This window comes from Gigantopelta aegis, chromosome 3 (genome assembly GCF_016097555.1).
Source record: "Gigantopelta aegis isolate Gae_Host chromosome 3, Gae_host_genome, whole genome shotgun sequence".
Classification (NCBI taxonomy): Eukaryota; Metazoa; Mollusca; class Gastropoda; order Neomphalida; family Peltospiridae; genus Gigantopelta; species Gigantopelta aegis.
The window spans coordinates 74,898,450-74,913,714 of NC_054701.1; the positions used below are offsets into that span (position 1 = coordinate 74,898,450).

The 15,265-nt window shown below is 37.5% G+C and overlaps 1 protein-coding gene across 1 annotated transcript in view; it reads right to left on the reverse strand.

The window, feature by feature from the left end:
- Positions 1-15,265, reverse strand: part of LOC121368836 — a 105,933-nt gene that overhangs the window by 26,190 nt on the left and 64,478 nt on the right. Inside the window, exons 26-32 of the mRNA XM_041493582.1 lie at positions 11,734-11,819; positions 9,357-9,573; positions 8,215-8,492; positions 7,060-7,088; positions 3,547-3,664; positions 1,942-2,792; positions 186-627 (exon numbers count right to left, since the gene is read on the reverse strand). Coding sequence (XP_041349516.1) covers positions 186-627; positions 1,942-2,792; positions 3,547-3,664; positions 7,060-7,088; positions 8,215-8,492; positions 9,357-9,573; positions 11,734-11,819 — 2,021 coding nt within the window. The remainder of the gene's footprint in view (positions 1-185; positions 628-1,941; positions 2,793-3,546; positions 3,665-7,059; positions 7,089-8,214; positions 8,493-9,356; positions 9,574-11,733; positions 11,820-15,265) is intronic.

The following is a 15,265-nucleotide window of genomic DNA, read 5'->3' on the forward strand; positions in this document are numbered from 1 at the left end:
ACGAAAAAAAACCCCAATCAGCTGAATGGATCCACCGAGGTGATTTGATCCTGTGACGCAAGCAACTTAAGCGAGCGCTCAACCGACTGAGCTAAATCCCGCGCCTTGTGATAAAGACAGAGGACATCTACACAAAGCGCATTTTAATTTAACACCAAGCCGAAGAGTCACTACTATATACGTACAGTTTCCTCAGTCTCATCATCTCTTCGTATTTATCTCCGTACTTGGCTCTCATCCTACTCTCCCTCTCCGCTCTCCTCTTGTCCCTCGCCTCATAATACTGCTTCTTCTCCTCCTCGGTCATGTGACTCAGGTCGGGCTCGTCCTCGCTGTCGTCGCTGAAGTCGAGGGGCACGCCGTCTGCGTCGGTATCGATGATGGAAGACTTGGGCATGTCGAGGGAAGGGATGTCGAGATCGTCGATCCCCTTGGCGTCTTTGCTCTTCACGGGGTACCACTTGCCGTCCGACCCCTGAACCATTCTGACCCCGCCGGGACCAACCTTGCTGCCGGAGTCGTCGTCGCCGATCATCTCTTGAAGCTGTTTGAAGAGCTCCTTGCTGGCTTTCATTTCTGCAGCATCGCTAAAGTAGACAGGTTTAGGGTGTTCATGATATTTTAGTCATCAATAAAATAGTTTTAGTGCATGCATGATATTTTAGTCATCATTAAATTAGACAATTTTAAAGGGACATTCCTGCAGCATTGTAAGATGTTTCCGACTAATAAAATATTTTTACGTTTAAACTTACATATTAAATATATTTTCTTGTTTAGAATATCAATGTATGTATATTCAATGTGTTTCTGGTCGTCTTAATATTTGTAAGAAGACCAAACTGGATTTTGTCTTCAAATAATTTCGTACGTACGAAAAACTATTATTTTAGGAAATAAAATGAAATTTAACCTAGTACAAATATTAGAACGATCAGAAACACGTTTGATATGCAGCCACTAATATTTTATATTTTACATAATATGTAATTACAATCGTTAAAAAGTCTCTGTTACTCGATGACATCTTAAAAATTGCAGCAAACTCAGGAATGTCCCTTTAATGTATTAATAATATTTTGATAGTCACAAAACAAACACTTTTAGTGTATTCATGTCACGAACAGTGAAGAATATAATGATAGAAATCCGACTTTATTCATCTCTACTTGTAATATAGTCTGATATATGTATGTGTAAAACATCAAAACAGAACACGTAGGAACTCAATGCATCAGCTGCACAGTGACAACATAGAATAAAAATGATACTTACTAGTCATTGACTATTGAACCTGAAATGACAAAACGTGCATTCATTAAAACACAACCGAACACACTTCTGTCTGTCTGTCTATCTGACTGACTGATTGACTGACTGACTGTCTGTCTGTCTGTTTGTTTGTCTGTCTGTCTATCTATGTATCTATGTATCTATCTATAAATGTAAATAATTTGTAATAATTTAAAATTTCCAGTAAGCATAAATGGATTTTCATTCCACGATTATTGTCCAGTAAATGTATTTATAAATACATTTAAAATATGAAATGTTGAAATATTATTAGCGAAACGTCAGCATATCGTAAACTGGCCGTGACGTAGTGGTTAAGCTATTAGCTTTAGATTGATTCCCTGTGTGTTCATTTGGTTTAACGTGAAGCGCATAACCCAGTCAAACGAACGTTTCTCTGATTTGCCTGGCCTCGTAGTCTCCAAAGGAAACCTGTTACATTTTCCCACTAGCCGCAAGGCATATTTTAATTGCACTTTCCCATAGGGGACAGCACGCACCACAACCTTATGCTATACCAATCGTGGGGCATCGCATGAGACGCGAATACCCATAGGAGGTTCGATCCTACGACTCAAGCACCCCAGGCGAGCGTTCTAACCGACTGAGCTAAACCTCACCCTCTTACAATTTAAAACAACTGCCTACCTCGCCGTATTCTAACAGACTCCTCATCACTGTCTGCATCCACCAGCTCCTTATCTCCGTACCCGACGACGTTTCCCTGCTCGTCCAGAATCTTCTTCTTCTTGAACACTCTGCGCGTCCCGCCCTCGCTCACTTCGCTGTGGAAGGAGTACTCTCGATCCAGATCCTCCTCCCCGTCCGCCCCACCCCCACCCGCCACTGGAGTCGTGTGTATCGGTTCTCCCTGCGTCCTTGGCGTGAGTTCCGAGACTTCTGCTCCAGGAGGTTTCTTCTTCGTCTGTTCGGGAGTTTCCATCGGCTTCTTTTTGAAGTCTTTGATGGCTCTCTTCTTCTTCGTCTTGTCGTATTTGTAATCTCCCGCCATCGATTCGTCATCGCTGTACGTCCCGTCCTCGCGTTGTCTACCCTTCTTTTTAACATGGCGGGTCCCGCCGTCACTGACGTAACTGTAGTAGCTAGCGGCGCTTCCCATCTGCTTCCTGTCGCCAGCCAGCGCTTTCTCTCTCTTGGCTTTGGCGTCCTTTTCGCGTTTCTCTTCTTTCACTCTTTCCTTCTCTCTCACGTCTCTTCTCTTCAGTCGTCTGGTTTTGCCGTCCTGATCGCGCTCGCTGTCGTACGATTCGCTGCCGCTGTATTTGCCGCCGCTGAGTCGCCGACGCCGTCGCACGTTGCGGGTGCCCCCAGCCGAGTACACGCTGCGGTAGCTGTATTCGCTGTCGCTGTCGGTCATGCGTTTTCCTGTTTTAAATTGCAGAAGTTGTTCTTCAGTCATTGCACTCGGTTTGGTAAACGCCTTGCCATCCTTTCGGGTCAGTAACTTGTTTTTCTTGGGTTTCTTGACACCAACGACGCTAGAAATGAATGGAGACAGTAACAGTGATCCATAGGAGGTCTGATATTGTGAATAAGGCTCGAATACAACCAAACATGTTTATTCACATCATGCAAAGGACCCTCCAAATCACTTTGCTTCATAATTGAAATTATTACAAAACTCGTTTAAGTCCCAACTTGGGGAAAATTAAAATAACCATATGATTTGCTTAACTGATATACTGTGAAAGGGTACATGTACAATTAGCATCCCTAAATGGATTAAATCCCCTAATATGGTTGATATTGCTATATACTTAAAGCTATAATTCTTAAAAACATAAATAATCGTTTTTCTCAAATTGACTCACGTGCAGATACGTCAGTAATGTCTGTTCTGTGGTAAAACATATTTCTGATAACTGTGACTTCATTAATACTTAACTGTATCAATATTTTATTAATATTATAGTATAGAAAGTTAAGACAACTGTGATAATAAAAAACAAATGTGATAAAAAAATTACAGCATGGAATGGTGTTAAAAGTAGTGTTAGGAAAAACGTAAAAACAAACAATGGAGTTAACTCCCTTGCTTTGTAAATAGTTCTAATAGTGTCATGGTTATTAACATTTTGATTCAGTGTTTGTGTTTATAACATTTGTAAAATACTGACTCAGAGACTTGTCTCAAGACGTAACTACACACTATTTGTATTGGAAAAATGTATTTGAAAACATTGAGTCTTGACTTTAAATTTTATGACCACGTGACCAGGTTTGTGTACTGACGTTTTGACCATCTTGCCGGTCTTGGGGTCTTTCTTCATAATGTAGATGTTGCCCTCTTCGTCGACGTGCTGCTGGTACACCGTGCCGTCTTTGTCCACGAACTCCTTGCCTTCTGGGTCTAAAAAGAACGCATTATTGTTTTAAACAATGGTAACACTTGGTAACATCTTTACCACTATACTGTAAAAAGCGTCGTGAATTTTGTCTTTTGATGACGCCAAATGTTTAAATTGCATTCTACGGGTGACGGATATTGGAATATATTGTCGCCCAACATTATTCAATCGTTTTAGCAAGAGTCCCCTGTCCCAAACAACTAGAATAAAATGATCTCCTTGTCAGTGTCTTTCCAGTTCCACGTCCCAGGTATATAAGAATAAAAACATATTGGATTTAATTTTTGTTTTAACTGAAACCATTTATGGTAAAACATGTTTTAGTTGGAAAGAGTCACATTAGGTAATTCATTGAACATGTGGGGATTTATATGCAGGTAAAAATGTATTTGTATAGAAAAGGGACATGTTCGAATCGTTTATCACAATCTAAGACAAAAACATTGTCATGGTGTGTTCTTTGCGACTTACGTTGCATACATACAACATTTTACCTGCAACGGCATTGATACAATGATAGATTTGTGTCGATACAAGTGTACATGACGCATTTATTTTTAATATATGAAATCTAGGAAATTTAATATACTTACGGTTACCTGTTACCAGTTTATATTAATGTAAGCAACGAAAATACGTTAAAAAGCTTAATCATTACCAAACATTAGGGTTGGGTTTGTTTTAGATAAGAAATACATATAGCATACGAGAGGTCCTGAATCGATTTAGCAAGTAAACGTCATTCAAGATGTGTTCTAGTGGATTTAGAACGTTAGTGGTGTGCAATGCTCTGCCTGCTCACAGTTACAATGTTTGCCAATCAGTTATACAAACCTTTTATGCTAAATGTAAATGTTGAGGTGCATTATGAGAGACAGACAAACAGACACACACAGAGAGAGAGAGAGACAGACAGAGAGAGAGAGAGAGAGAGAGAGAGAGAGAGAGAGAGAGAGAGAGAGAGATAGAGACAGACAGAGACACAACATTATGAGAGATAGAAAGAGGCAAAGATAGAAAGAGGCAAAGATATGAAGAGGCAAAGACAAGAAGAGAAACATACACAGACATAGGGATAGACACGTAAATATCAATATATTGTTTTGCCTTAGACCATTCTCCATATTCATCGTCGTCCACATTTTCTATAAGATGTAAATAAAAACACAAAGCCAGATTAAAACAACTTTATTTATTTAAACAAATTAAATCACAATATGAAAGACCAGATAAATTTCACAAATATTATCGCATACAAATTAAAGCCTCGCTTACCTAATGAGAAAAAGATGTCCAAGGTCCTGCTAGATCTGTCTATACACATCACTGTAAACAAAGCTATTAGTTTGTTCACAAAGGCAAACAAATCAGTGGATATAACGCATAATATATGCATCAATACTTTGAAATGTCCAGAAAGCCATACGTTGCTAACCTTTTTTTTTACTTTGGAGGATAACAATGGAACAATGTCAAATTACTTCCAACGAACGTACATCAACACACTAGACGGTTGTTGTCTCCACTATAGGAGCGTTCTCGCTACGCGACGTGTTATAACGACTCGTTGTATGCGATCTGTAGTACTCACTTTTTGTATACTTCTTGTGCTGCATAACTTGTAGATGCAACCTGTAGTACTCTCGGGGTTTTTTTTTTTTTTTTTTTTTTTTACATACGTCTGGTTTAAGATAAAATCGTTACGATTTATCGATCTTACATTACAAGGTGATCGTATGCCTCAAGTCGTTAATACAAGTCGTACAGTGAAAACGCACCAATAGAGAACGCGTTATGTTAAATCTATGTCGAATGTTGTTTACAGTTAAAAAGGCATCAATTTCAAAACCTTTTCGTGTAGAGCATCAAAATGCACATGCATATCTAAATAAAATGCACCCATTCTATAAAGTTACTGAAAGAAGTAAATGTTTAAAGTATACATAACTTATAATTACATAATTTAATAAATTAATATTTAATAAATTAGGTAATGAATACGTTTTCTGTCTGTGTAGCTGTGTATGTGTGTGTGTGTGTGCGCGCGCGTGTAGTGTGCAAAGGTGTGTGTGTGTGTGCGCGCGCGTGTAGTGTGCATACGTGTGTTTGTGTATGTATTGGTTAAGCAAAATGAATGATACAAGTCACGTTATGTACAACGAATCTCCAGTATGCACTCCACACACATATTGTTAAATTAACTCTGCTAGTCCGTGGGCTAAAACATGTAGGACTTCATATAAGCAACTTCATTAAACCACTTACATTTAAGGTCGAACTAACCATTCTACGAAGTCCAACCTACTACTATATCCACACAGATGAAAAAATGTTATTTAACAATTAATTTTTGGTGAAACTTCAATCTTCACACTTGATATATTATGCAAACAAAACCAGAACTTTAAAAGAAATACTGATCTTTTTAAAGCAAAATGAGAATATAAAATGGTTTTGCATATTTGGATACATTAGCACCAATAAAATATAAAAAGGTTGGGAACCCTTAATATACTATAAATAATCCATCTAATTATATTAAATGTCTGATACTAAAACAATCTTGGAAAAAGATCCTAGATTAAAATCATATGTCGCACAGCACACTCATAAAGTAACAAGTTTTATTTACAATTTACGGTACGAGCACTATAGTTAGTAAACAACGAAAATAACTTATAATAAAACTATTGTAATAATATATGCGATTTTGTTAATCCATACGCCAACAATATTAAATATAATTTTGTGATTACCTAACGATCAGATTGTTTTGGCAAGTGTAAAAATAATTAAGAATTAAATATTGTAAATTAATTTCTGACTGTAGATTATTAAGTTATTGTATTCAAGAATTTAACTTATTAAATTTTAAAGTTGAAAAATTTATTCAAAGTATAGCTCTACATGATAAATTAAATTCATAAACAAATGTATTTAATGTCGAAATACATTTTGTTGGTAATGCATACAAATGTAAGTTAGTTGGAGATTTAATAAATATATGTACGATGTCGAAATAAATTTTAACTGATGATACACAGACATGGTGATAAATGTAATGCTGAGTTTTAATACGATACAGACAAAGTGAATATTAATAACACAAAACACGTGTTTATGACTGTCACGTGTTACATGTTGATGACTGTCACGTGTTACATGTTGATGACTGTCACGTGTTATATGTTGATGACTGTCACGTGTGACATGTTGATGACTGTCACGTGACCCATGTTGATGACTGTCACTTGACACATTTTGATGACTGCCACGTGTCACATGTTGATGAGTTTCACGCATTTCGTCACGTGATTTGAAATTCTAATAAATATCGGCTACTACTATCTAAACGTTAATTATCATTATCCTAGACTTGATGATGATCTGGAACTACTGGCTGAAGACTCTAATATCTTTGGCAATCTGAAAGAAATCAAGAGATATGTTCGTGACTTTTGAGCCACTGCTTCACATTAATTAATTAATTAATTAAAATATACAATTACAGCAATTATTGTTTCTAAAAATTAAGATGATTATAGAAAAGTAATACATGATAATAAATATATATTCTAAAATAAATGCATTTAATCAATATCCAATTCTTTAAAGTAATTTTTTTATGGGAACCACATTGGCCAAACCAATCGTAGAATGGCGTGTAACAGTAAGAAAAGTAATGCTGGTGATCTATTCTAAATGTTAAAATACTAAAACAATAATCAAGAGTGTATCCTTAATCAAACAGACACCGGCCTCGATGGCGTCGTGGTTAGGCCATCGGTCTACAGGCTGGTAGGTACTGGGTTCGGATCCCAGTCGAGGCATGGGATTTTTAATCCAGATACCGACTCCAAACCCTGAGTGAGTGCTCCGCAAGGCTCAATGGGTAGGTGTAAACCACTTGCACCGACCAGTGATCCATAACTGGTTCAACAAAGGCCATGGTTTGTGTTATTCTGCCTGTGGGAAGCGCAAATAAAAGATCCCTTGCTGCCAATCGGAAGAGTAGCCCATGTAGTGGCGACAGCGGGTTTCCTCTCAAAATATGTGTGGTCCTGAACCATATGTCTGACGCCATATAACCGTAAATAAAATGTGTTGAGTGCGTCGTTAAATAAAACACTTCTTTCTTTCTTTCTTTTAATCAAACAGATTAAAAGTGTAAACTTTATTATTTTTTATTACCACAGAAACAATATAGTAGTGTCAAGAATGGAAACATTTAGTAGGTTTCATCTCTAAGACTATATGTCAAAATTACCCTTTAAAAGGTTAAAAAGGGACCAGGCCACTCAACATTTAAAAGTCTTGACTAACAAACACCAAGGCACAAAAGATAGCGAGTATCAGAAAAATTATCAAACGTCCAAGTTTAAGAGATGACCCTTTCAGTTTAAGAATCAAGAATTAAGAATTATCATCCTTCCCTCATCCATATCAGGCTCTGGTATTTTATGTACTCACGTTTTGTATTTGTTAATGAGATCTCGCTCTTATAAACTCACTTTTTGTATTTGTTAATGAGATCTCGGTCTTATGTACTCACTTTTTGTATTTGTTAATGAGATCTCGGTTGTCCTTGTTGACGTCGTCCATAGTGATCTTGCCCTCCAGCAGCTCCTGTGCCTGCTGCCTCATCTGGAAGGAGGATTTCTTACTGAGGGGCTGCCCCAGAGGGTTGATGTCTCTCTGCCGACTCTGACCGGAGGGGCGTCGCAGCAGTGCGTCGTACTTGTTGTTGGACATGTCTAGCGGGTTGTTTACGATATTGTCGTGCATCGACAGAAACAGAGGGATGTAGCAGATGTAGTCGAGGAACGAGATCTAGAAACAACTAGGTACTTTAGACGAGTAAATAATGCTATTACATTAAAATACTAAATATTAGCGTATTTCTACACATAAACGTAAATGTACGACTGAAAAAAACCCTATTAGACGAAGTACATGGCAGTCATTCGTGTTAACACACAGTCATTAATTGTAAAACATCTTTTGGACTCTTATCTCGTACAGACCGGCCTCGGTGGCGTCGTGGTTAGGCTATCGGTCTACAGGCTGGTAGGTACTGGGTTCGGATCCCAGTCGAGGCATGGGATTTTTAATCCAGATACCGACTCCAAACCCCGAGTGAGTGCTCCGCAAGGCTCAATGGGTAGGTGTAAACCACTTGCACCGACCAGTGATCCATAACTGGTTCAACAAAGGCCATGGTTTGTGCTATCCTGCCTGTGGGAAGTGCAAATAAAAGATCCCTTGCTGCTAATCGGAAGAGTAGCCCATGTAATGGCGACAGCGGGTTTCCTCTCAAAATCTGTGTGGTCCTTAACCATATGTCTGACGCCATATAACCGTAAATATAATGTGTTGAGTGCGTCGTTAAATAAAATATTTCTTTCTTTCTTTCTCTCTCGTACAGAGGCGTACCTTTTATTTTGTACAGAGGCATGCGCTTTAATAAGTTATTGATGTTACTATTCAGATTTACGTCATATGAGAATATCCAAATTGAGGATGGAACATGAAAGCAAATTTGAGACTTTACCTCATTATATTTGGTTTGGTTGAATTCGTTCCATGATGTCTTATACAGATATATGAGATTTAATAAGTTATTGATTTTATTGTTCAGATTTACATGAAATGAGAATATCCAAATTGAGGATGGACAAAAATATGAGAGCTTACCTCGTTGTAGTTGTTTGGTTGAAGTCGTTCCATGATGTATTCCTGCTGTTTCCAGTTGAGGCCGCCAGCTATCAGCTCTATGCGCAGTGAATCGGCTTTTATAAAGTTCGTGTCGCGGTCAGAGTTCACATTCCAGTAGAACATACTCTGGTAAAGATCCATCTTACGTTGTATATCCAACAGGTCGCAAATCTCCATTAGACGTTTGGCCAGAGGACTGGAAATAAATTATATTATTTTACAATCAAGCAATTAATTTCATTCATAGTTATTTTCATGCTTATATCCAATCAGGTTCAATGACGCTATCCTGGGAAGTCTTCAGGTATCTGGACTATCTGTCCAGGACAGTGGGCTTGACTTTCTGTTATTGATTTTTTTTAAATTTGTATCTATTTATGTTCACATATATACTACAGTGGTCTCTCCAGTATTCAGGAAAGGGTTAGAGGGAATCGGTAGAACTGGTTCCACGTATAGGAAGGGATGGTACCTAAGATTTGGAGCATTTAGGAATGAGCGATGTTTGGATATCACACATCTTTTTATCGTTAACATGGCTCTCACAACAAATTAAAATTAGGCAAAATGATCAATATTTACAAATATGGAATAATAGCATATCAGTGTCATCAATAGGCAAAACCTATCAACTTTTTAAAGAACTCATTTTTGAAAAATATTTAAATATAATTCCCGAAAGGTTGTGGAGATTAATTATAAAATTTAGAACGTCAAATCACTATTTACCTGTCGAAACTGGAAGGTGGAATAACATATTATTTGAAGACAGATTGTGTACTTTATGTGATGAAACTGACATTGGTGATGAATTCCATTATTTATTTGTATGTATATTTTTTCATAATTCCAGAGTAAGATTTTTACATCCCTATTATTATACTAGACCAAGCACCTACAAATTCAAAGAACTAATGAGCAGTAAAAAAATAAGTGTATTAAAGAAGTTGGCGAAATTTATAAATGTAATTTGCCAGGTTTTTAAATGTTCTGGTAACTGAATAACTCATGTCACAATCAAAACTGTTTCCCAGCTATATTACAATTATTATTATTATTATTATTATTATCATTACTGTACCATGTACTACCATTACTACTACTACTACTACTGCTACTATTATTATACTACTACGACTACCATTACTGCTACCACCATTACTACTACTACTACTACTACTACTACTACTACTACTACTACTGTTACAGTTATTATCAATTAATATCATATACAAGTAAATACATGTATTATGTATTATCATATGTTATTATTTCATCCTCCTGTAAACCATCTTGTCACGTTTATACTATTTATTATGTATGTTCCTCTAACGCCGTTGTGGAACGGCCTGAGTGTAATAAAGTTCTGTTCTGTTCAAGGTACAAGTAGTTCAAAAATCTTTTGTAAACGACGATGAACCCGATTACTGTGGTAGTTCAAGACGATGGCATGACTTGTTATTTTGGATGGCGGCCTAAATTATTACTATTATTACTACTATTGCTGCCAATGGATGGCGGGCGTATTGGAAATAAGTCTTAAGCGATGGCGGGCCCGCCATCGCTTATGACATGTAGCGAGACCCCTGGTTACTATAGACATACGACTCTTGCAGTCTTGACGTATGTGTATATATGCTTATTTGTTATATGTATACAATCCTCTGATGCTACCGGTTGGTGGCCTTGAGCGAAATAAAGATCTGCTCAGTTCTGTTCTACTAGTGATTAGTTGTTAATGGACAGTGAGAGAGAAGTGAGTACCCAGTACCCACTGAGTCGTTAAACTCTCTGGGTGGGAGCCAGCACCGGGAGGCGAACCCAGTACCTATTTATCTTATGTCTGATGGCGTAACCACTACACCACCTAGGCCCGTATGAAGCAATTTAACCAAAGCCTAAATGTAAAGTTGAAATTAAAATTTAAAATGACACAGAAAAAATGGGACAAATGGTGAGCAAAACCAAACAGATTCCTCACTTTCTTGAGTTACGTAATTATTGAACGGCTCAAAACATGGACAGACAAATATGAAACACGCTCACAATAAGAAGGCAGTCTTTCCCTGTGTATCGGCTTGTAATGTAAAGTCAACATTACGAGTTTTAAATACCAAGATTAAATAGTAATGCCATTCTTTACACGAGGTAACACAAAATCACTTGTGTTCTGATCTATTGTAGAATGGTGTGCACCATCTGGATCCCAAATATTTGATTCATGGATGAATCACTGATGTTAAGTTATGAATCGTTGATTTACCAAAAACCGTCTAGTGTAGTAAATATCAGTATGTAACTTTACGGGTTTTGTTGGGTTTTTTTTTTTTCAATTTTAGTACCAAGCAGTACTTACTCCATCTGAGTGACTCTCTCGGATAAAGCGGAAATAACGGCAAACATCCGAAACGTAATCTGCGAGGCGTCGTCGATTTTCAAAACCTGTTCAAACAAAAACAAGCTACACATTAAATAACCTACAACTGTTGTTTATACCTGTTATTCTCGGCCGAATTCAGCCAGACAGAGCAGACAAACAAAAACAAGCTACACATTAAATAACCTACAACTGTTGTTTGTACCTGTTATTCTCGGCCGAATTCAGCCAGACCGAGCAGACAGACAAAAACAAGCTACACATTAAATAACCTACAACTGTTGTTTGTACCTGTTATTCTCGGCCGAATTCAGCCAGACCGAGCAGACAGACAAAAACAAGCTACACATTAAATAACCTACAACTGTTGTTTGTACCTGTTATTCTCGGCCGAATTCAGCCAGACCGAGCAGACAAACAAAAACAAGCTGCACATTAAATAACCTACAACTGTTGTTTGTACTTTTTATTCTCGGCCGAATTCAGCCAGACCGAGCAGACAAACAAAAACAAGCTACACATTAAATAACCTACAACTGTTGTGTGTACCTGTTATTCTCGGCCGAATTCAGCCAGACCGAGCAGACAACAAAAACAAGCTACACATTAAATAACCTACAACTGTTGTTTTGTACCTGTTATTCTCGGCCGAATTCAGCCAGACCGAGCAGACAAACAAAAACAAGCTACACATTAAATAACCTACAACTGTTGTTTGTACCTGTTATTCTCGGCCGAATTCAGCCAGACCGAGCAGACAAACAAAAACAAGCTACACATTAAATAACCTACAACTGTTGTTTGTACCTGTTATTCTCGGCCGAATTCAGCCAGACCGAGCAGACAAACAAAAACAAGCTACACATTAAATAACCTACAACTGTTGTTTGTACCTGTTATTCTCGGCCGAATTCAGCCAGACCGAGCAGACAAACAAAAACAAGCTACACATTAAATAACCTACAACTGTTGTTTGTACCTGTTATTCTCGGCCGAATTCAGCCAGACCGAGCAGACAAACAAAAACAAGCTACACATTAAATAACCTACAACTGTTGTTTGTACCTGTTATTCTCGGCCGAATTCAGCCAGACCGAGCAGACAAACAAAAACAAGCTACACATTAAATAACCTACAACTGTTGTTTGTACCTGTTATTCTCGGCCGAATTCAGCCAGACCGAGCAGACAAACGTCAGCTGGACTGGTTTACGCGCTTCATGGTAAACTACATGACCACGTCGAGAACCAATCAAATAGTTCGCGAACATCAGCTGGCTGACCTTGGGGCTGATCTACACTGTTTAAGTTCACATTTTGTGAAACTAAGGCACTTTCATGTTTGCTAACCATAGTCGTCGATTAAGAAGGGGACAAGAGGAATTGCCCCCCCCCCCCCCCCCCCACCTCACTACTATGAAGATATTTGCGTAATAATTTGCACTAATACATTAATATATGGCTGCTCACCCCCTTCCCTCCAGTCGCTGTCATAATATGAACTGAACTGGTTAATATATGGAATTATACACCTTTATAACGTATTCATTTGGTACACACCGGCCTCGGTGGCGTCGTGGCAGGTCATCGGTCTACAGGCTGGTAGGTACTGGGTTCGGATCCCAGTCGAGGCATGGGATTTTTAATCCAGATACCGACTCCAAACCCTGAGTGAGTGCTTCGCAAGGCTTAATGGGTAGGTGTAAACCACTTGCACCGACCAGTGATCCATAACTGGTTCAACAAAGGCCATGGTTTGTGCTATCCTGCCTGTGGGAAGCGCAAATAAAAGATCTCTTGCTGCCTGTCGTAAAAGAGTAGCCTATGTGGCGACAGCGGGTTTCCTCTGAAAAACAGTGTCAGAATGACCATATGTTTGACGTCCAATAGCCGATGATAAGATAAAAAATCAATGTGCTCTAGCGGCGTCGTTAAATAAAAAAAAACGTCTTCTTCTTCATTTGGTACAACATTATTAATCTAATAATGAAAATAGTTAAACCATTTATTCCAATGAGCTCTGTCCAATGTTAGTTTTGATTTAGGAAACTAGACTGGGAGTGGCGTGGTGGCGTACGAAGGATGTTTTGTCCACTAAAGAATCTCCTCAAGTGTGGCTGTCCTTCTATAGACGAAACACTTGATAATTTCATGAAATCATCCACTATTTTGTCAAATACCCATTCGACTCTGCATTGTGCAGAGTTTCGGTCTTGATCACGGATAACGGTTTTATAGTAAATAAGAAAAGTAGCGCGAAGGCGACAACGATAAAAAAAAGAAGAAGTTAAATTGAAAATAGACACAATACTAGAATAGTAAAGCCGTAGGTACTCATATAAGTACTTGCACAGTTAATGCAAAACCAGCACCACAGTGTCCAGTTTGTAATCCTATTCCCTTTACTGGATATGGCATAATTACTTAAAGGGACATTCCTGAGTTTGCTGCAATTTTTAAGATGTTATCGACTTTTTAACGATTGTAATTACATATCAAGTATATGTTTCTGCATAAAATATTAGTGGCTGTATATTAAACGTGTTTCTGATTGTTCTAATATTTGTACTTGGTTAAATTTCATTTTATTTCCTAAAATATTATTTTTTCGTATGTACGAAATTATTTGAAGACAAAATCCAATTTGGGTTTCTTACAAATATTAAGACGACCAGAAACACATTGAATATACCGACATTAATATTCTAAACAAGAAAATATATTTAATTTGTAAGTTTAATCGTAGAAATATTTTATTAGTCAGAAAAGTCTTACAATGCAGAAAACTCAGGAATGTCCCTTTAAAGGGTTATACCCGAGTTTGTTGCAATTTTAAAGATGTTATCGACTAACTGAAACTTTTTAACGATTGTAATTACATATCAAATATATTTCTCTGCATAAAATATTACTGGCTGTATATTAAACGTGTTTCTGATCGTTCTAATATTTGTACTAGGTTAAATTTCATTTTATTTCCTAAAATATAATTTTTTCGTACGTACGAAATTATTTGAAGACAAAATCCAGTTTGGGCTTCTTACAAATATCAAGACGACCAGAAACACATTGAATATACAGACACTGATATTCTAAACAAGAAAATATCTTTAATATGTAAGTTTAATCGTAGAAATATTTTATTAGTCGGAAACATCTTACAATGCAGTAAACTCCGGAATGTCCCTTTAACGACAATCTTTTTTTAGTAGTCAAAATGGTGTTACTCACACTAATAGTATGAACACTGGTCATCCAGGCATAATTATAACGCACATGACTAATTACAAAAACCTTCTTACAGTCTTCCCCTGTCTTGGACACACCCGCCTGGAAATTTGGAGAAGGTGTCCAAGACAGACGTGCTTGAACCTTTAGTGAATGTAAGCACGTGTCAAATGATTGATTAATTGATTATAGTCGTTAAGAAATGTTATGTCTGCTTGATCAATAATACATGTATCTCTCAGTATACTTAATAATGACTTATATGTATTAAATAATATAAGTCA